Here is a 21,191-nt window from a genome sequence, read left to right as displayed (position 1 = left end):
CCAATTCCTTTGGTATATTGTCCGTGCAAAATCCCAAACCAATCGGTGCGCACCCATGGTCATCAACCTGAGTTTCCGTAATGTGTACCTGCCTCCAAAATAACGAAGGTCTTCCTGAAGTTTTGAATAGAAAATGGTCGCGTCCACAGACCAAACGTACGTACTCCCGCACGGTTCTAGGAATCTATTTACATGACCATGAGACCAGCAATGCCGGCGATAGCAGCCATACCGAGGCCGTAAAGCTCGGGACGAGAGCCAGCACTGGACCCGGCGGCGCCAGTAGAGGAAGCAGAGGCAGACGAGGAGGCGCTGGAACCAGTAGCCGAGGCAGTGCTCCCAGAGGCTGAGGCGGAAGTGCTGCTGTTGCCGCCCGTGACAGCGTCGCAGATCTGCTGAGACACGGTTTGGGTTTCTGAAGGTGGTATTAGTTGCTGTACGGGAGATCTTACTTGACTGGAATAAGACGTACTGGCAATATCATTGGTGTTGCACGAGCTCGTCAAGCAAGACGTGGCGTTGGCGACGATGACATCCTGCTTGCCGCACTGGCAGGCGTAGTCCATGGACTCGCAGTCAGCGGCGCTGGCTCCAGCGAGGAGACAGGTCAGACTGCAGGACGGCAGCTCGGTGACGAGGGAGGCGACGTCAGAAGACTGGGCGGCAACCAGGCCGAGAACGGTAGAGAGGACGATGGCCTTGAACTGCATTTTGAAGAATTGTGGGTCGTAGAGGTAGCTACAGCTGGGATAGGTCGAACGGTGCGGTGGTGTTTTGCGAATGAAGCTTATGCCAGAGCTCGAAGGCTGATTAGGTAGTTGTATCTGAAATGTTGGGTTTGATATAATGACAGTGAATTAGTGAGACGGGAGCAAGAGGCCTGCCTGGACAGAGGCACCCCTTGAAGTATTTATCGTTGAAGTCTGGACCTCGCCAACCTAGTCACAAAGCTAATATAAAAGTGGGCGATGTGAATGGATACTCCTGAACCAAACCCATGTCTCCCCTCGGGAGTACAAACAGGATTGCCTGTTCGCCGGGCACGTCCGTGACAACGGGAAACGCAGATTGGACTATGGGGTCTTGGCTACGGTACCAGCACGGACTGGATCATAGGCCTTGTCAAAGCGATCGAGCCGTTGCTGCAACGATGGTGATGGTTTTTCACGTCCTGGCAGCTAGCTGCCAGCTTTTACCAGTCCCGCGAACCGGAAGACGTTGGCACATCTCGATTAGCTCGCCGGGACAGCTCATAGCGCCCGATATGAGAACAATTCTGCCATCGGGCCGTTCCAAGGCTGACTGGCAAGTGTGCCTTTGTTCTCGGCCACAAGGCATCCTTGGCCGAGCTGGCTCGCGAGAGAAAATCCCCTTCGAGACACCGGTTCTGTGTCGCGTCAGGCTGGCAACTTCACTAGAAGGCGCGCAGGAAAGAAGGTTGTCGAAGAAAATTAACGTTGAAACAGCCAATCTGCCATCCCGCCCCCGGCCTGCCAATGGCGTCCAACCAATGTAACCTCCGGTCAGGGGTAAAAAGGCCCCATTGCCAGGGTTCCCAGCGAATGGGGTCACCCGAAAAAAAGTGACGGATGGCGGGTTCGTCCCGCCGACCCACCTCTAAATCGACCGGCAGTTCTGAGACGCTCGTGTCTTGCAGGGCTGAGCCCGGACAAGGCTGGGTGCTGAAACCTCGCCGGGTGGTTCCGTACCAAGAAGCTTGCTTCCAGCTCGCTGGTCCTGAGCAGACCAGTCTTCTTCGCACATAACTCGAGAGACCTGGTTGACTGGAGGTGCTGATGTTGTTTGCTTTGGTCAGATATCGATGCAACGGAAGAAATCTTCACACAATTAGACTGGGAGCGATCAGTAGACGGATTCTAGTCATGCTGGGCGGGGGGCATCGAACTTGGGGTCCCGGTTGTAGTGCTACATACACAACATGCGCATGATGTGAGCGGTGGGCAGCATGGGCAGAAGATGGACATGCGCAAAGGACGGCTCTTGTGATCTTGCGAGATTGGAGATGGGGAACAAGACTGGACCAGTCACCACGCGGTCCCATGGCCCGTGTCAGGAAGTCGTATTAGTGTATATATCTACTCGGACCGCATAAGCGGTCGTTACTGTGGTAGATCTTGTCCGCGAGGATCTCAGAAGAGGTCGTTGGTGCCGATTGTGGGAGTGCTGATCTTGTAACCTGGGGCCGTACCAGGCTGTTGGATTGGTCAGGTGCGGGCTCGTAGGCATAAAGCGACTCAGGTCGGCAATGGCCCCAGCTGGCTTGTGATCATCCTCATAAAGCTTGTCCAGTCCAGGGGAGATTCCAATAGTCTCGTTCCACGGATCAACCATGGGTTCCTGCTCACAACAGGCCGTCAACGGCAAGCTTCACTCATTGCTTGCCGACGACAAAAAAGGAAATGCCGCAACATCAGGCCCCTGAGTCGGCTCAGGGCAGCTTTGAACCCTTTCACTCACTCGCCCTTGCCTCTCATTGGCCTCTCAGTGGTGGAGGCGAAGGACTTTGGGGTCCATGTGGCTGCTCAGACATTGAAGGGAGAAAGGCGCTGGCGCTCTGGTTGGGAATAGAAGGCCATGCGCAGTGATGTGGGTTGATTGATGGAAAGAGCTGGACTGCAAGAATCCAGCTGGGCAAATTGCCTGCCCCGCTTCACTCACGCTTTCCAGGGTTGGACGCTGCTCCCGAGGGCGTCATCGCGGGGCACTCTGCTGTCCGGACAGCTCAACGGCTCGGCTTCGTTTTTCTTGGAATCTCTGCACTTCCCCGGAGCACCCGCCCGCGCATTTTTCTGATCGACAATAAATCGCCGCAACCTGTCGTCGATCCTAAACTATCGAATCCGCTCTTCCTTCATCCACTTCGAGACGACGACACTTCAGATCAACCACCGCGATCATGCCCGAACGTCAACCCATCTCCGTCCTCTTCGTCTGCCTCGGCAATATTTGCCGGTCTACAATGGCTGAGGGAATCTTCCAGAGCCTTGCGAACAAGCCTGCATACCAAGGACGCGTAAAGAAGATCGATAGCTGCGGCACAGGTGCATACCATGTTGGCGAGGGACCAGATGATCGAACTATGGCAACGCTGGAAGAGCACGGCATCACAGATTATGTACACAGGGCGCGCAAGGTGAGGAACAGATGATTAAAGCCCAAGCATGCTGGATTGTGGCACTGGCTAAGACTTGAGCAGTTCAACGTGAAAGATCTCGACAACTTTGACTACGTTTTCGCGATGGACCGAAACAACCTCAACGATCTCCAGAGAATGCACAAGAACAAGCCCGAGGCCAAGGCGAAGATCATGCTGTTTGGCGAGTACTCGGGCACCGGCAAGGCAGAAGTCGTTCAGGATCCGTGGTATGGGCCTCTGGATGGCTTCGAGACAACGTACAACCAGTGCTTGAGGTTCACCAAGAACTTTCTCAAAGACGTCTTCCCAGAGGTTACACCAGAGGAGTGATGGGCGGAGGAGACAACTGACGCATACTTGTTTTGACTGACTGCCATTGCATATTTGGAGCCGCGGCGTTTCTGGTTCTGCTTGCGGTGCATCGCGATGATAGATCATCCTATGTTTGATACCACGGAAGAGATGTTAGATCAATCCCAGAGCCGAGTCCAAGCTGCTCGATCCGCGTTGTCACAAAATAGAAAAGAATTTTTTTTTTTTTTTTAAAAAAAAGAGAAAATCGTAGACGCCCAGGTCACTTCTCGTCAGCAGCCAGGCAGTACTGAATTGACAGCGGGCTCTCACCAATCGGGCGATGTGAAGTGGTGAACAGAAGTTCCCGAGAGGTACTCCGTCCGCATCATCAGCCCTATAGCCCTTTAGTACCTTGCGTATAGCCCCCAATTGGCGTCATCTCAGTTTGGAGAAACGGGCTGGATTCCAGTGGGCCAAGGCGGTCATGCCCGGCGATAGAAGCCACTTGAGCGGCACGAGACATCAGACGAAGCAGCCCCGGCTGTCCGATGGGCTTTTGGGGCGCTAGTAGCATGCACGTTTGGTCCGATCTAGCGTCCATACATTATTATATTGTATGCATGCAGCATAAGCCTTAAGAGCAAAGTCTCCCTGCTCGTCCCTGCCGGCTGCTGCTGAGCCCCGTTTCCCCTGAACAGGATGGGTGAGAATGAGGCTGTGTAGCGCGTTGAGGATTCCCATTGTCAAGTGATACCAACTGGGCAATTCGTGCGCTCACCGAGAAGATGTTTTTCATCATCGTCACCTGTAGCTGCTGCGGTGAGAATTGTGGGTATCTTGAGCGAGGCTGAAGGGACCCTCGTGAGTGACGTCTGAATAGTGGGCTATTTCGCCAGTCAAACTTTGATGTGTATGCAGACCGCCAGGTGCTCGTTTGGTCGTGTCTTGCCATCCGAGACAAGGCTGGGTTGCGCATGACATTGGAACCGAAAAAGACAGCAAGCTGGCAATGCTGGAGGTTGTCGCGCGGTTACACGCTGCAGAAGGTCGAGGGAGTCGGCAAATCACATCGAGGCCGGCCAGAGACTTGGGACCAGCCTAGACCGGTCCTGGCGGTCCTTGTGCTTGCTGGTGGTGGTCAAGGTCGCAAGCTGGCAAGCTGGCAAGGACCAGAGTTCCAAGGTCAACCGTTCTCTTGAGGGTGGGGCACGGCTTACAGCGGAGGAGAGTGGGTGTGTGTGGTCACTGTGGTGCGGGCTCAGCCAACGGGCCAGGGTCTCTGGCAGTCCTGGCGGTCCTGGCAGGTCTTGGGTCCTGGTTCCCCTCCTTCGTCGCAAGTCCCGCACCGCAATAATTGTGGACTGGGCACAGCAAATGCGCGAATCTGATCGGCCGACAGACACTCCTGCACTGCACTGCACCGCACCGCACCCAGGAACAGGGCACAGGGCCAATCTGAAAAGGATAGACAGTTCTTCATTCATGTTATATTAGAAGGGGAACCTCTCTCAGCCGCTCCACCGACTCTCTCGTCCCGATCGTTGGAAGCTGCCATCACCCATCCCTTCCTCTGAGCATCCGAGCTGCCCAATGTAAGCTCCCCCTCCCCCTCGGCTGTGCCACACAGTCGACACCCTTCGAGGCAACGTCTCAACTTCTTCCGCGCACATGCACAGCTTTCTGACAAGGCTCTCCATTAATAGATATCTGGATACGCACGCAGCCTTGCCGTTCCTCGATCGAACAGAAGCTGCCCCCAACCGGCGCCCTTTGTCTACTACCTAGGTAGATTATCCTTTCACCAGTTTCCGACTTTGTTCTCGGCGCACCTCACGACCAGCGAGCTCATTCTCGCACCTTGCGCCCGACGAAGCCCATCGCTGAGTACGGAGACCACGCATACCAAGATACCTTCAACATAGTCGTCAAGATGGCCGATCTACAGGGACGAAAGGTCTTCAAGGTCTTCAACCAGGACTTCATCGTGGACGAGCGCTACACCGTTACCAAGGAGCTGGGCCAGGGAGCCTACGGCATCGTGTGGTGAGTGGCTGGTGTCCCATGCTGCTGGCGACATGTGTATTGGCAGGCCGTCGGCTAATGACTCCTCGTGTGTTCGAATAGCGCCGCTGTCAACAACCAGAGTAACGAGGGCGTCGCCATTAAGAAGGTCACCAATGTCTTCAGCAAGAAGATCCTGGCCAAGCGCGCCCTGCGTGAGATCAAGCTCCTACAACACTTCCGTGGCCATCGCAATGTAAGCTGCCGGCTCCCGTGTCACCACCTTGCATAGCCCGCGAGCACGCCAGGACCGCGCCGAAGAGCAATTCGACTGACGCCGCATACTGAGTAGATCACTTGCCTATATGACATGGACATTCCTCGCCCAGACAACTTCAATGAGACTTATCTGTACGAAGGTACGTCGACTGCCTTGGGAACTGATCTTCTCGATTGCAAGCCCTACAGAATGCTGACAATGATGATTTCGTCTGCGCAGAGCTGATGGAATGCGATCTTGCTGCAATCATCCGCTCAGGCCAGCCCCTCACCGACGCTCACTTCCAATCCTTCATCTACCAGATCCTATGCGGCCTGAAATACATCCACTCAGCGAACGTGCTTCATCGTGACCTGAAGCCCGGAAACCTGTTGGTCAACGCGGATTGCGAGCTGAAGATTTGCGACTTCGGTCTGGCGCGTGGTTTCTCGATCGATCCCGAGGAGAACGCCGGATACATGACAGAATACGTCGCCACGAGATGGTACCGCGCCCCTGAGATCATGCTGAGCTTCCAGAGCTATACCAAAGCTAGTACGTCAGGCCCGTTTCTCGATGGCTTGAAGCCGTGTTGCTGACTGCTTTCGCTTTTCAGTCGATGTTTGGTCCGTGGGCTGCATCCTAGCCGAGCTTCTCGGAGGCCGACCATTCTTCAAGGGCAGGGACTACGTCGACCAGCTCAATCAGATTCTCCACATCCTCGGAACGCCCAACGAGGAGACGCTGTCCCGCATCGGCTCGCCCCGCGCCCAGGAGTACGTCCGCAACCTGCCCTTCATGCCCAAGAAGCCCTTCGCCTCGCTCTTCCCCAACGCCAACCCGGACGCCCTCGACCTGCTGGACCGTATGCTGGCCTTCGACCCGTCCTCGCGCATCAGCGTCGAGCAGGCGCTCGAGCACCCGTACTTGCAGATCTGGCACGACGCGTCTGACGAGCCGGACTGCCCTACGACCTTCGACTTCGACTTCGAGGTGGTCGAGGACGTGGGAGAGATGCGCAAGATGATCTTGGAGGAGGTCTACCGGTTCAGACAGGTTGTCCGGACGGTTCCAGGCTCCGGCGGAGGCCAGCACGCTGGGCAGCAGGGCGGCGCGAGCCAGGTCCCCATGCCGAGCGGTGGCGCCACGGGCCAGTGGAGGACGGAGGACCCGAGGCCTGAGGAATACTTGGGACAGCATCCCGGTGGTCTCGAGGCGGACCTTGCCATGGGTGCCGATGGCAGGAGGTAGAGTCACTGCTCCATGGACCCGGAGCAGGCCGATTTGTGGACTAGGTCATGCCGATACCTGTTATCGGAGGGTGACAGAGATGTCGAGGCTCATAAAAGAAAAGAGCACAGCGAGGTGATGGACTGCGTGGTCGAGGACCTCAGCCCAGCGCAGCAGGACGAGTACTGGCTGCGGGTGCAGAAGAGGCTGGAGACGGTTAGGCGGGTGCTGGAGAAGCAGCCAGGCGTCAGGTCGCCCAAACCTGCCGTCTCCATCCTAGGTGCTGAGGAAGGAGGCAGCAGGTGCCTCTACGAAAAGTGCAAGGGGATATATATAGAGTAGGGCAGGTGGTGCAGTGTGGTGTGGCCTGGTAAGTGAGCAGGCTGAGGGAGGAGGCGGGCAGGTCGACGTCTCTCCATCTCTCCTGGATAACAATTTTTCTCATAGCATAGTATCATCGAAATCATTTCTTGGATGGCTTGGCATCTCTGGCGCCGGCTGGGAGAATGGGCATTGTGATTCCGACCATGTGTCAATCAGCTGTGCTCGAGTGTGAAGCGAAGGTAAAACTAGTGGGAGATTCGAGTTTGATAGCTCGAGCTCTTGTATGAAATCGTTAATGCCAAAAAGTCTAGGGGGAGGGAAGAGGGGCGCTCAAAGCCCACGGCAATAAGGCCCTTTTCCTTGTCATTATTAGCCTGTCTGATCGACGAAACGGACCCGCCTGCCGCCCAGGGACGCGGCGCCCAAGATCGTGAAACGATCTGTCGTTTTTCTCCGGAGCACTTCCGTTCAAGGGACTCACTCAAACAATGTTGTCATTCAAAAATCGGGTTTCTGCTCGTCGATCATAAACTTGTCTCATTACACTTGAGTATATATTATATGGTAGGTAGCATCGCAAGAACACTTCTAACCCCATGTTCTGGCGTCATGGAGGACCTTGCGGTTCCCGCTGAGCCCAGTATTCCCCCCGATCTCAGCCACCTCGTATCTTGTTCCTTTGCCCCTGTGGGCTTTTCAATAATACCTTTGCTCGTCGATCCATCCTCTATCGACGTGAAGGGGGTATATGCGATCAAAGAAAAAGCAGAATATGTACGGAAAACACAACAGCCGAACCCATCCAGCGCCGGAATCAATCGTTAGATCTTCTTTTTCAGGCGCCATAGAACCAGTACTGAGCGGTGTATGGTACGCTGAAGGCCTCGCCTGCGTTGCTCGCACCGCTCACCGAGCATGCCTCGGCCACGCCACCCGCCGTGACCACACGGTACACACCGGCCACGTTCTTGCTCAGGCCGCGCCCGTTGTCTCCTAGTTGAAGCCAGTCCACGGCACCGGTGTTCAGAACACCCTTGTCCGCGTCCGTGGGAGCCTTGACAACTCCGGTCTTCGCGCCGCTGAAGAACAGACCGGCCGGTTCCGCACCACCGGCGAGGTCAAAGGTGGGGCTGGACTTGGCATCGAAGTAGTGAACGCCCAGGTATTTGGCATTGATCCCCTGGCCATCTAGGGCAAGGTCAGGGATGGGATTAGGGAACGGGTTGCTCGCGTCAGCTTGGTACGCTGTCTCGGCCAAGGGGTTTGTGGTGCTGGCGCTGTTTGTGGGAATGCCGGCGGCTGGGTTGATCAGGTTGAGGGGGATGGCTTGCTCCCAGAGCACGGTAGAGGAGAGCTTGTTGAAGACATCGGCGGTCAAACCGGTGTTGGGCGTGCCAGGGTAGAGCGGCGTTACGTCGTAGAGGACGGCCAGGGCGCCAGTGGCCACTGGTGTTGCGTTCGCAGTTGCACAGGTGTAGTTCTGAATGCCATGGCCAACAGCAAGATATCTCAGCGTGAGATTTGCGTCAGGAACAGGGAGGTCAGTTGCTGCTTTGTGTTAGTGCGTGGAAGCCGTTGATAAGGGATTTGCTGGCCACTTACACCCTGTGCTTGGTAGTGTGATGGCAACTGCTGGGTCCCGCTTGCACCGCTTCTGGTATGGAGCAGCGACAACTGCTGTTGCGATCGACGCAACGACAATTATGCTCTTGGAAAACAGCATAGTGACTGACTGGCTTTCAAAGGGGTGGCAAAATGGTTTGAGACGGTGGGAGTGGGTCCAGTTTATATTCCAGAGGACGGCGCTTAAAGATGGGAGGTAGTGAGACTGGGCAGGCTTCCTGAGCGCTTAGAGATATGATACCGTATGGGTACGAGGCTGAGTAAACACTGTGGTACTGAAAAGATGGGACGGAGTCTCGCGAGGACTGCAGAGTTTGATTGTGCACGTTGGGATGGACTGTGATTTCCGAACGAGGAGGGAGAGGGGGATGAGAAGAGGTTTATATCAAGGGCTGTGCCGTCGGTGGAAGAAGCGATGGCGTAACTCAAAAGGCACCCGATGTGATGCAGAGCACGACGAGGTAGCAAGATAGGAGCGAATATGCTCACGGACCCTGATCAAGGAGATACGACCGTTGTGACGATGCAAGGTTGGACTCTGACACACAAGCCAGGGCTCCGTATGCATTCTGTAGTCTCGGGGGTGACTAGGTGCGCAAGGACGAAGAAGGCTTCTCTAGCAGATGTGCTCCGACACCAGGATCGGGACCCGGCACCCAACCTCTCCCAGAATGGGCTGTGGCGCACGCAGGGAAAAAGAACACAGTCACTAGACCCATGTCGACCGGGGAGGAAGTGCTGTACTGTGTGTGCTGCAGGCGAAAAGAAAAAACGACCCCTGGCCCCCGAGTTCGAGATGAACATGGCTGCATGGGCAACAAGGTTGATACCCTTCGGCATGCAGGAGGGTTACATCCACCACGCAGAGGGAGCAGATGTGCAGATGTGGAACAGGGGTACATCGCTATGGATGGTCGCCGCTCGGAGGCACGAGTCAATTTAAAAAAGGGATTCTAGCTCGTGGAAGGATGAGATGCGAAAAGGACGGCATGAAGACACGGGCGAGTGTTCCCAACCAACTTTGGGTTGGGTTGGACTTAGACTTGGTCGGCAGAGTAGCGCAACAACCGCGCCGTGGGCGACCAAGCGGCGGTTGTAAGACGGCAAGCCCCAGCTTTCCGAGTCTGCAAGTGGCCGGAACCCCATGGTCCAAGAAGGACAAGAAAGAAGGCTGTGCCCGGATCATGGCCAGGGTGTGAAGGACATGCAGCGGCATCAGGGATGACTCCTGCTGTGTCGGCTATTCTGCGCGGGTCGAAGAGGGGGGTCAGGTGGCCGCCTATTCGCTGCAGTAGGCGATGCCTCCGCCCGACAGTCGCAATATTGGAGGCCAGTGCTTCTCGAAGCGGCCTGGCGGATGGACCGCGGCCAGAATATCTGGCCGCCTTGTTGCGCTACTAATGGCCTGCGTTGCGCGGTGTGCGGTACGCCTCGTGGTTGCTGCCGTTGCCGATGCCAAGTTTAGAAGTATTGACTGCAAGCAGCGTCACCTTGCCTTCGGAAGACTGGACTGCCGAAGGAGAAGTGCTCACTCAGCCCGGGCCTTGTCAGTTTTAGACCCTCCCGCGAGCTGTTGGCGAGCTGTGAACAACCCGAGCTGGCAGGTGTCTCTCCTTGGACCGCCGTAGTGGGGTTCTCGGAGCCGTCCCCGTCTAGGAGCAAGCGCGGTCCAGGCTGGCGGGGCGACGCTAGCTGACAGGAGGACCCTGGCCGGCCTGATGTCTCCATGATGTGCCTGATGCACCAGAAACGACCGAGAAACCTTGAGTTTGTGCACTGATGATAAAGCATTACTCGGGGGTCCCTGTGGAAGTGTACCTCATTTCTCGGCTGCGCACACCATCTACTTGCCGCGAGCTGGTCAGGTTCGACTCAGCGCCTCAGTTTCAGGTACAATCCGGGGCCAGCAAAAGATAGTGATGGATGATTCAATGTCTCCGAGGAGCAGGCCCGGCTCATGGCATGCTGCCGACGGTAGCATAATTTTGTGCTCCTGTACACCAGGAGCGAGACCAGAGAGGGGGAGGAAGCCATCCGGTTCGTCTGTATCCAGAAGCTCCTGTAAAACGACGGGCTGCAGGTTACAGGCAGTGGGAGGCTGGGAGAGACACGAGCGATGGCGAAAGACTGGATGTCGGCTATCGCTGACTTGCAGCAGACACCTTGCCCAGAGACGGCAAAGGGAGATGATCATATGCCTGGGTGGGCGACTGCATCGTCGTTGGAGCTGGGCCGGCAGATAATGGGTGCCAATGAGAGACTCGAGATTCGAGATTCCAGATGGGAGACGGGCAGATCAGATGGAGGAAGGCATTTGGAGTGCAGTCAAGCTTCCAAGCTTTGCAAAGCCGGCCGACGGCAGGGTGCAGGCAAAGCGCAGGCAAAGCGCAGGCAAAGCGCAGGCAAAGGTGCAGTTGCAGTCGCACTTGCAGCCCAGTGCCAACCTGGAATCTTGGAAATGAACCTTGAAAGAAGCAGCTGCGCGGCTAATCCCATCCCGCCCATTTGCTGAAGCGGCTGAAGAAGTGGGGCACACGGGTCGCAGCCTCCAGGGTTGCGTGTAGGCCTTGCTGGATGGGGAAAGTCGACAAGCGTTGGGCAACCGTGCCGGCGTGCCTGCCTGGCTGGGGACAAATTTAGAATGGGAGCACAACAGAATGCACTGCTACTGTGGTACAATGACCATTCCCTTTTGCCGAAATGTGGCTGGCAGAGTCGACCTCTCAGGCCTCTCTGCCTTCATTGCTCATCAGTTCTCGCCATCCTCGCCTCTTGTCCATCTGGTCTCTAATCTTGGGCGGCCTCACCGTGTAAAGTACAATACAGTGTTCGCCCTTGTTGTACCCGCGGGTGCACGCACCGGTCCCCTCCTCGCGTGGTTACTTCCGTGCTCTAACCCACTCCGCCTGCCTCCTCGGAATTATCGTCCCAAGTCATCCATCATGGGTACGTTCAGATCCCTGATGGCGGCCTGGGGTTCCCGAGCGAGGGCCAGCATCTCGGGAGCCTCGCCAGGCGGAGCACAGAGGACAGAGCAGGAGGTACTGCACGTACCACACACAGTAGCCGTGCCTGTCTGGCAACCAACGCCTGACCCTTGTCGTGCCCGTCCAGCACTGACTTCGTCTGAAGTCCTGCTCGTGTGTTTCGCATTTCCTTTTGGGAAGAAAACTTGCAGCCCTCTACGCATACACTCGCAGACACTTGACTTGCTGCATCACACCTGGTCCTGCGCCATGTCTAGGAGTTCACTCTCCGGCGTGGGCAGTCCGTGACTGTGGTGGCAGACTCAGGGGCCCCGCGCGCGCGGGGGGCCACGGGGGCCCACAGAACACCGTACGGGATTAACGGTGGATGGACAGCTCGCCCAAGGTCACATTCAGGGCCATTTTCGGGAATGGCCTCAGATCAAGGTTAAACTTCAATACCGGACTGCCCACCCACTCTGCTTTACCCCCCTGTTTGAGATCAGAAACATGCCCGAGCCTTCGCTCTCACCCTCTACTCAGGTAGGCCCTCTCACCTGTCCGTCATTGCCATCGTCTCGACAATGAGCATCGCCATCCTGTCTGCTTGTAACCCGCAAGTTTGGCTCGCCGTCACCCCAGCACAGGGTTCCCCGCCGCGGTGGCTGGGCGAAGCGTAGCGGAGCGGTCCAGAGCAGTCCCACACCGGAAAACAGGCTCCACACCCACTCGGCCGGGGCAGCTCCGTGTCTGTTTGTATGCCGGGCCAACACTGCAGTGGATTGCATCCCCTTCCACTTTCTTGCCGATATACATGTACGTCCAAGTCGATATATTGATTACTTACATGGCATCCTGCTTGAGCACGGCATCTTCCCGAGGAGACTGCTCAGCCAATCGAGCCAGACTTGGCCGGGCCAGACTACTCTCAGCAAGCAAATGAGGACACGGACTTCACCTGTCAAGCTTGTCTTGATTCTTTTCGTCGCCTTTGACGCTGCTTCGATCAACTCGAAATGTACATTACAACACGAAATCCGTTGGCAACTCCTCTCATTGCTATCGCGTGATGAAAGGGTCGCATGCAGATCTTGAAGCAGTCGCTGTCAGCAACGGCCCACACTCGAGGCTCCTGATCTGACTGTCTCTCCCGCCTGCAGTTCCTCAACCAAGATCCCGAGGTGTGAGGCTCGGCTCAGCTCAGCAAGCAGGGTCTAGCAGGGGCTCGTCTACCAACGGCCAGCATCTCCAACGCTCTGGAAACTCGGGGCAGCCTTCTGCAGTGTGGTTGCATGCTGTGCCTCCCTCCTGCTGACCTGGCTCGACACATACTGATTCAAACGATGCAAGCCGTCCTGAGTCAAGGGGCTGTCAGGCCCCTCTACCATTGTCCTGGGACCTTCAATCCATCTACCTGAAATTTCTCGTATTGATATCAACTTGTCACGCCCTCCAAGGATTTCGCGAATCCAGCGTTGCTCCTCCCCTGTGTGTGTTTCGTTTCAAAGTCTGTGCAGAGGTGACGATCCAAAACACCGGTGGCGCACGGGCGCCCAAGCCCCCTCTTGGTCCCAAGAGCAACTGAGCACCAGAGCACCTGGCAATGACACCGTCAAAAGCCGCAATAGTGAGGCTAGTTATCTGTCACGACAGAATCACCTTCCCGAAAGAGCTTGCCAAAAACCAGGTGGCGGGGACCGAGTGGCCGGATGAGACCCCTGTCGTCAACGCACGTTCGCGACTCGTCAAAAGACGCCATGTTGGCCCTCCCGGTTCAGGGCCGACGTTTCATCAAGGAGGATTGCGCTCTTAGCTCAACTCCATCTTGCCCGATCTGCAAAGATGTTTGTGTGTTTCGGTCAATGTCTGCTTGTTGGGGAAACCGTCTGCGGCCATTGTGTACCGTCGACCGTTGTGGTCGACCATCAACGGCCCTCAACTGTTGTGCCTGGGGAGAACGTGCTGGCCCCTGAGAGTGATAACCGTCTCACTGCTCTTGGCTGGTCTTTCTTGATGGAAAGGCGGTCCGTGACCGAGAACCTGTTGGCAGGCCACGCATGGATCCTCTAGCGCTGCTGTGGGACACCTTCACAGCATCTCAGAGTTGAGATAGAGAACCGGTAATTCGACATCGCGCGACCTTCCTGTGTGAGTACAACCCGTACACCGATAGGCAAGGCATCCATCGGCCTAAGCTGCTGCCCACCAGCGCCGCTTGTGTTGGCGACAGCTCAGACGCGGTCCAGCCAGCCCGCGCTTGACAACAACCCAAGTCCTTCGCCTGCGGCGTCAACCGCGGCAGCTGACTTTGAGCGCGCCTGGTGACAGCTCTCCAACGGAATATCCATCCTATGCCCAGGATGGCAATCCTCGATCCAACAGTGTTTTTGTTCGCCCAGGTGACCACGTAGAGTTTGGCCGAGGTGATATGGCGCAAGTCCCGGCCTGATCCTTCGCGCGGAGGGTTATGCACGTTGGTGCTCAAGAACGCGCGGTCTATTATATCCTCTATATAGGTAGTGCGATGCGACGCCACGCCGCACCGAGCACCTGTTCTCCGAGAGCCTGGCCGTAATAATGTCGAGCGAAGGAATCCCGTCTGTAATCCCATGATGAGAAAAATATTGGTCTGGAAATGAGCGACCGTGAGGATTAGGGTGCGAGATGACGGGGCTAGTTGCAGATGTGACTTCAGGAGCGTGATCGAACCTTCACCGCTGCGTGTCGTCTAGGAAAGAAGGGTCCGTTGGTACTCTAAATATTCGATAAGATGAGCTATGCTATGAATGCATCTATTTATACATTTCGATCCCTCTGCGCCAACATCACATCTCCGGAATGTACATCAAACTTTGTCGTCGTACGACATTTGACTGTCTTGTAGGGTCTTCGAGTCCGTTGTATTGCTGGTACTCGGCAGGTTCCTGTAGAGAGAAGCCTCTTTATTATCACCTCGGACATCATGTGGCGGGATGTGTGCTCCGCCGCGAAGGTTGAATGCATGCGTGCTTACCTCCACTTCTCATCAGCGCCAGTGTTCACAGAATTGACAGCCGTAGTAACCGTGATGGGGCCCAGCGAGTCGAAGCTGGCCATGGTGTCGAGGCGGTGCGGCAGTGTCCTGTTGTTGTTCTTGCCCTGTAGCTTGCGCTGGATCGGCGCGAGGATGCGCGTGCCGATCACCGTCTTGTCCGCCCTCTTCTTCCAGGCCAGGAAACGGTCCGAGAGCTTGCTGAAGCCGGCGTGCAGGAACTTGCTCACGGCGGGCAGCGTGATAACGACGTTGCTGGCGGTCAGCTCGGCGCAGGACCAGATGAAGGTCGGGGCGAGGGTGCGGGTTATGTCGCGGTGGTCGCTGAGCTTGGTAAGCGTCGGGGCCCGGACGGAGGCCACGCTGATGACGCTGGTGAGGGGAGGATTTGTTTAGTCTCTACGGTGGTGATGGGAATGACAGATCGATGACTTACATGAGTCCGATGCTGAACAGCAGGAGAATCCCGACCTTCTTCGATCTGCCCATCTGGAGGGAGCTGACCACGGGGATCGGGATTGCGAAGATCATCAGCTCGGCGGCGATGTTGAAAGCCGTCCCTGAGATAGCGATATTGGTGATGCTCAAACACTGTTTCTCCTTGATTTCCAGATCGTAGACCGCTTGGACCGGTCGGCATTGGAAAATCGTCAAGAAGGTCACGACCACTTGTGATATCACGAGGAAGGCGATGCCACCATAAGCCAGGCTCTTTGTGAGCCTATCCGGGAAGATCCGTATGTAGAGGAACAGCATGCAAAGCTTGATGAGGGTGCTGTGGACGTGGTAGACGACTTCCGTGAGATAGTCTATTGGCGGTCGTGTTAATGTGAGGGTTGAGGTGTGTGTTCCCTGGGCTACTCACAATACTTAAAGACGTCTATGTAGGAGTGCTTGAAGTCGATGTCGTAGATGTGCTTCCCCAGTCCCTCGATGCTAACTTCGGCAGTGTCAGTGCTAAGCATCGGACATAGCAAATCAGGTTGTCATCCTACCCATGATTGCAATTGCAAGCAAAGGGATCATCACAATCTATCAAGAGCATATTCTAGTGAGTGAGTGAAACTCAACATTTCAGTTTGGTTCGACTTACAGCTCCCAGGATCTGGAACAGGTCGTCGAGCCACAGTTTGTTGCCAGTATAGTGACGGGCGACGAGCCTCAAGGCAACCATGGCGAAACAGACGGTTCCGGTCATAATTGAAACACCCCATACCGTCGGATTCACGGAATCATGAGGGAGTTCGCATAATTTCGCCTGCAATCGAGCCAGAACTTTTACTCTATAATCAGCGCTGCTTCGTGGAAAGAAACATCTGCGTTCTGGGGCAGGAAGCTTTTACCAACGGAGTCCTCCATGGTACAATTTGCCAAAACGCAGTCTGCCGCCGTCTTCGTGACAGCTTCGCTGTGGCATTGGCAATCAATGTCTGTGAGTGAACATGGCCCGGCAGGACCACTTTGTATCACACAACTCAACTGGAGGCTGTCAACCACCTGTGCACATGTTTTCAGGGCGATTGCAGAGGAGTGAACTAACCGAGCACTTAGGAAGGCCATAAACCATTTGCAGGGCCTCGGGCAGAGGAATATCCAACGCGTGCACCGCCGTCACGGTAGCTAGCGCGCAACCCAGGAGAGTCGGGAACTTCATTTTGTGTAATTCACAGCAGTTCTGATCTTTACCACTGGTTGCAAGCTGATAGCACACAGAATGCGGAAACTTTCTGTCGAATGATTTTTTCGGTGAGGGACAGAGTCGTCCGTTAATAAGTACTCATGCTCGTGTTGCCCTGGAAGCCTCCGGGCTGGGCGGTGGTCAAAGCCTCTCCCGGGGGAAGCGCGTGATGGTGCCTCGTCTGTGCAGTCTTCGGATCGTTCGCGAAGCCACCCAGACATAGGCGTTTCCTGTGTAGTCTCTGCACACACTTGTGAGCTTGGCGGCTTGCCGTGGTCTTGAAGATTCGTAGCGTGGCTGGCTGCCGGCGGCCAGATCTTTGATCGCGAATGTCCGCATTGACCTGAGGCACACGGAGTCTATCCCGCTCCAGAATTGTCCCAATCCCACAAGTGCCAACGATCTTTACGGAAGCTGGGAGCCTCGTGGAGCAAGCGTGCTGCTAAAGTCAGCTGAAGACGAACTTGGCGAAGGGGGAGTGTTAGCAGGTCGCTTTTCCGCCAACGTTGAACTACGGGAAACTTATTACGGCGCAAGGGACGCGCACAGTCTCGAAGCAGAACTCCACATGTGCACAAGCCGAATCTACCGGCAGCCGGGAAGGTTGAAAGATGGTCGGAACGCAGGCCAGCTAACTTGGCCTTTCGGTCTTGGCCTGATCTACCGGTATCCGGGCCAAAGACCTCCGCATGGAGCGGAAACGAAGACCGCGAGGAAGCTGAATCATCACGTAGAATAGGAAGTTGAATAAAACATGAAAACTCAAGATTGTGTGGTCCCTGAAGAGCTGCGTGTTCTATGATGCTAGAATTAAGATGTGAGTTATTCTGCGTCGACGAGGTCGAGTTGATATCTCGTGATTGGTGGGCGGCCTACATTCCTAAGCGCTGCTCTAGCTGCTCGCCTCGAATGTTCTTAGTAGTACTTCGAAGTTCTGACCGTATGTTTGTATGTGCACGGGCACCTAGATCTCCATTATCTGCCGTCCAAATCGTGTCGGCTCGCTAGTCCCCACGGTCACAACCAGTCGTCGTCGTCGTGCATGCCGTAGCCCCGGAACGGCACAAGCGCACCAGTCTTCTTCCACCACCAGTGGCTGCCGCAGGACCGACAGTTCATGTGCGGGCACCCGCCGTTCTTCTCGATCGCCTCGCTGCACTTCGGGCACCGCCGGATGTCTGCCGTCTCGAACAGCCTAACCATGTCAGGGTCCGACACGCAGTCCCCAGAGTGCTTGGGCGTCCGGCACTTTGCGCAGCTCCACAGCCCGCAGGAGCGGCAGAGGACGCCGCCGCCGCCTCGCTTTGACGCCGCCAGCCGGAGGGCTCTCTCGTCGAACCCGCCTACCAGCTTCCCGCAGTTCTTGAAGTAGCCGCAGAAGAAGGGATGGGCTGTGTCCCGCGCAATAAGCATTTGGGTGTAGCGCTTCAGGTCGTCTGGGTTGGGTTCGATGCGGGATGCGATCAGCTCCACGGGGACTCGTTCAAGGCAGCAAGTGTAAGGTTCGAGTGCGCTTAACGCAACGTTCCAGCCAGCTGTTTTGAATCGATCAGCCTCGAGACTCCAGAGTGGGCAGATTGGGGGGGGGGGCATACTGGTAAAGCAGGTCATGCAGTAATGACAACCGCAGGGAAGTGGGGCCATTCGAAAGGCGAGATCATCGTCCATGCAGACGGTGCAGGCCGCCTCAGCAGAAATGTTGCTGACATCCAAGTCATCCCAAAGCGTCCACTGCAGCTCGTCCACAAGACCAGGCGCTACACCATGTGATGTTCTTGCATCGGTCGCATCCAGCATGCCGATGTCGTCCAGAAGACTGCTTCGATCTGCCACGTATTCCAAAACCTCGTACATGCAGACATTTCCCGGCTCAAAAAGCTCATGGATGGCCACAAAAGTCAGTATGCAGATGTTGCGTTTGCGTGGGTGAAGTTGGCTCCACTTGCTGGCCTCCTTGAACTCGGGTCGCTCGTGAGGGTATGTCGAGGGCAGCACGATATTTAACGAGACGTCATCCTCTAATGCATCTTGCACGGGTGGCCTCAGCCTTGTTCGGATCTTGGAACTGCCGCTTTCGTTGTATGTCGTTTCAATTTCCCAGGTGCCGTCACCGTAGATGGAGTTGATGGCGATGATCTCTTCCTGTATTTCATCGGATATATCGACAACCTCGAAGTCAGTTGTAAACTGCGGTACGCCGATGACTTTCAACTGTCCTTGTTCAGCCATTGTGTCTTTGGTGTTTGCTTTCGTGAGGCAGAAAATGGCAACTTCAGGTATGTGCTGAGTCGAGGCCAAAAGGCAAGCTGGACGACGTTGAGGTGGGTGAGCTTATGTAAACCAGTGTTACAGGGAGCAATGGGGCAAGATCAGTAAAAGTGTTCTGCTTCAACGCCTAGGTGATAGATAATTCAATGCCTCAGTTAGCGCTAGGCAGCAACTTTGGATGTGAATGGACACACCCAAAACAAGGGCAAGAAACGGCTCAGGTGAATGCAATTTGGCAAAGAGCCCATCATCTATGGCAGAAACATAACTCGCGAGCCATACTTAAATCAAGTCTGAGTTAAAGAAAAACATGCTGGCGATGTTGATGCCTGGAGAAACAGGGGCCTTGACACAATCGGACAGTCAAGAAGCATCAGTCGCTGTCAGCGCATGTTCATTTGGTCGTGATTTCTAGGCCAATCAGTTCATCGAGTATGTTTGCAATGCCACAAACAAGAGTGGGTCAATTCCTGACGACCGATCAAAATTCGAAGTTCATATCCTACCTGGGGTCTGAGGCCGCTGCGCCGTATGCATGTAGAAATTGGCCTCAAAAATATGCCGAATGACTCACTTGGCGTGGAAGTGATTACAGACCTGTTGTACCTCGATGAAACTGTAAAGAAAATACACAAGCCTGTATGAGCCGAGTGTTGACTTCAGGATAAAAAGGCTACAGATGGAATTATCAATGAGTACGTTTCCTCTGTGGCTCCTTTCCTTTGGTTTGGAACCTGAGATTCCGTTTCACAAATGTGTTGCTAAGAAGAGGAAAAGTCCACACCAACCCTGGACACTTTCTCAACAAAGTCGATTTCTTATTCGGTACAGACTTTAGGGCATTGATTCATTATCTTCCCATAAAAATCATCTACTAGTTCTCATTTTGGACAGACGGTCATGAAAACATAGGCGAGGAAACAAAGTTGCAAGTTCCGAAGGTGCCGCTCCCTCGAATACGAGGTTCTCGCAGAATAGACCGTCCTGCTTCCGTTTACGTTCTCGTTTGAAGAAAAAGATCGAGAGCCCGTCTCAAATTGGGGACAGGCAGTCTATGGCTCAATCTATCGCCTAGCTTGGACGAGCCGCAGACTGGCTCCGGTGCAGGTCTAGATAGCACAGATTTGAATTATATTGAAGCAGTGATCATCGATTTTGCTAAGCAATAGGGCTAAACAGACTTGCAATCTCGCTTTTGCACACTGGGTCTCGTTTTTAATCTGTACACATTTTGCACACTAAAGACCGTGTTTATTCCCGAGACGGTCACTTCTTATCATCCTGCAACTCTAACAGCTCGGTATCCTCCACGTCAATGAGCTGTGCTGATGCTGCACCGTCCGATGTGGCACAGGTACCATGGGAACGGTCTCTGCCATTTGGTAGAAAACCATCGTCCAGAGATAGAAAGGTCTCTTCCCCTACGTCGTTATGGCCAACCAACCGATGCTGGAGAAGGAGGGTGTGGCGGTCGTGGCGGCAGCTTCCGGAAGCGTATTTGGAAAGGGGATCACGTTATCTTCGTCTCGGCCGAATTCGCGCTGCTGCAAACCACAGCAAGGAGAGAGGACACCAAGCCAACATGATGGCAGGCATCTTTGGCAAAATGGAAGTGGTCTACGCATTGTCGGCCCCGGTTCGCTTCAAACGGATATGGCCATTAATTCTGTTTTCTTGCCTGAGATCAGACATAGGGGCGTCCGATGCGTTGAATCGCCCACCAGTAAATGGCATTTCAAGGGCAATATAACAGCCTAAAGGCCCTAGAAGACCGTCCGACTCATTGAATGGACAGGCTAAGCAGGTAGTCGTCGAATTAATCAGTCCCAAAGGTCAGAATAGCCGCCAGACCACTGATCTCATTGAGTACGTAGGGGGGAACTTCAAGCCTGGGCGGTCCATTGTGACGCTTTTCGGATTAAAGGTACCGCCTGATCCACTGAGTCTGTACATGTCATTTATTCATGCTATCTATTACTGGGCACCAACGCACGAACCGGATAGTTCACCAATGTGACGACTACAACCTTTTGAGAAGGAGGCCTGGACGAGGTTTTGGGTTGATGAGAGGATGTAGGATGTAGTTGAGTCGTCGCCGTCCCATGAAGTTGTATGCCACATTAATATATACGCTGATATGGACCAAATAAGACAAAATCGTAGAAAAGGCAGTGTATCGGACTCAGCTTGGGGATCCCCCCGGGGTGGGGGCACAGTACAAAATACTGCTCTGCGGCAAATCCCCCGTGTCGACACTGGCCTTCCAGGCCGCTTGATTGAACGCTGTCGGCCCTGTTTGTGCGGGTGGTTGGAGAATAGCTATGAACTGTATGATTTATTGAAATTGTTCATAATACAGA

General features: G+C 54.9%; 6 protein-coding genes across 6 annotated transcripts; 2 read left to right on the top strand and 4 right to left on the bottom strand.

The window, feature by feature from the left end:
* Positions 1 to 188: 188 nt before the first annotated feature.
* On the bottom strand, positions 189 to 710 carry INS49_012724 (uncharacterized protein; the record flags this gene model as incomplete). Its single annotated transcript, XM_043173427.1, has 2 exons — positions 189 to 415; positions 473 to 710. The coding sequence occupies 2 exons, from the start codon at positions 708 to 710 to the stop codon at positions 189 to 191; spliced, it is 465 nt and encodes a 154-aa protein (XP_043022724.1).
* Positions 711 to 2,917: 2,207 nt separating this feature from the next.
* Positions 2,918 to 3,487, top strand: INS49_012723 (uncharacterized protein; the record flags this gene model as incomplete). Its single annotated transcript, XM_043173426.1, has 2 exons — positions 2,918 to 3,154; positions 3,218 to 3,487. The coding sequence occupies 2 exons, from the start codon at positions 2,918 to 2,920 to the stop codon at positions 3,485 to 3,487; spliced, it is 507 nt and encodes a 168-aa protein (XP_043022723.1).
* A 1,894-nt stretch (positions 3,488 to 5,381) lies between these two features.
* On the top strand, positions 5,382 to 7,283 carry INS49_012722 (uncharacterized protein; the record flags this gene model as incomplete). The annotated part of the gene is made up of 6 exons (XM_043173425.1): positions 5,382 to 5,494; positions 5,576 to 5,708; positions 5,805 to 5,871; positions 5,952 to 6,266; positions 6,328 to 6,958; positions 7,007 to 7,283. 6 exons carry the CDS (start codon positions 5,382 to 5,384, stop codon positions 7,281 to 7,283), a joined length of 1,536 nt encoding a protein of 511 aa, XP_043022722.1.
* An 817-nt stretch (positions 7,284 to 8,100) lies between these two features.
* INS49_012721 (uncharacterized protein) lies at positions 8,101 to 8,988 on the bottom strand (the record flags this gene model as incomplete). The annotated part of the gene is made up of 2 exons (XM_043173424.1): positions 8,101 to 8,813; positions 8,868 to 8,988. 2 exons carry the CDS (start codon positions 8,986 to 8,988, stop codon positions 8,101 to 8,103), a joined length of 834 nt encoding a protein of 277 aa, XP_043022721.1.
* A 5,875-nt stretch (positions 8,989 to 14,863) lies between these two features.
* On the bottom strand, positions 14,864 to 16,059 carry INS49_012720 (uncharacterized protein; the record flags this gene model as incomplete). Its single annotated transcript, XM_043173423.1, has 4 exons — positions 14,864 to 15,257; positions 15,322 to 15,694; positions 15,751 to 15,814; positions 15,979 to 16,059. 4 exons carry the CDS (start codon positions 16,057 to 16,059, stop codon positions 14,864 to 14,866), a joined length of 912 nt encoding a protein of 303 aa, XP_043022720.1.
* A 1,521-nt stretch (positions 16,060 to 17,580) lies between these two features.
* INS49_012719 (uncharacterized protein) lies at positions 17,581 to 18,792 on the bottom strand (the record flags this gene model as incomplete). The annotated part of the gene is made up of 2 exons (XM_043173422.1): positions 17,581 to 18,098; positions 18,159 to 18,792. The coding sequence occupies 2 exons, from the start codon at positions 18,790 to 18,792 to the stop codon at positions 17,581 to 17,583; spliced, it is 1,152 nt and encodes a 383-aa protein (XP_043022719.1).
* Between the last annotated feature and the right edge of the window lie 2,399 nt (positions 18,793 to 21,191).

Source organism: Diaporthe citri, assembly GCF_014595645.1.
Source record: "Diaporthe citri strain NFHF-8-4 chromosome Unknown scaffold_6, whole genome shotgun sequence".
Lineage (NCBI taxonomy): Eukaryota > Fungi > Ascomycota > Sordariomycetes > Diaporthales > Diaporthaceae > Diaporthe > Diaporthe citri.
The sequence above is the reverse complement of the archived record's forward strand: the minus strand, read 5'-3'. Positions and strand labels throughout refer to the sequence as shown.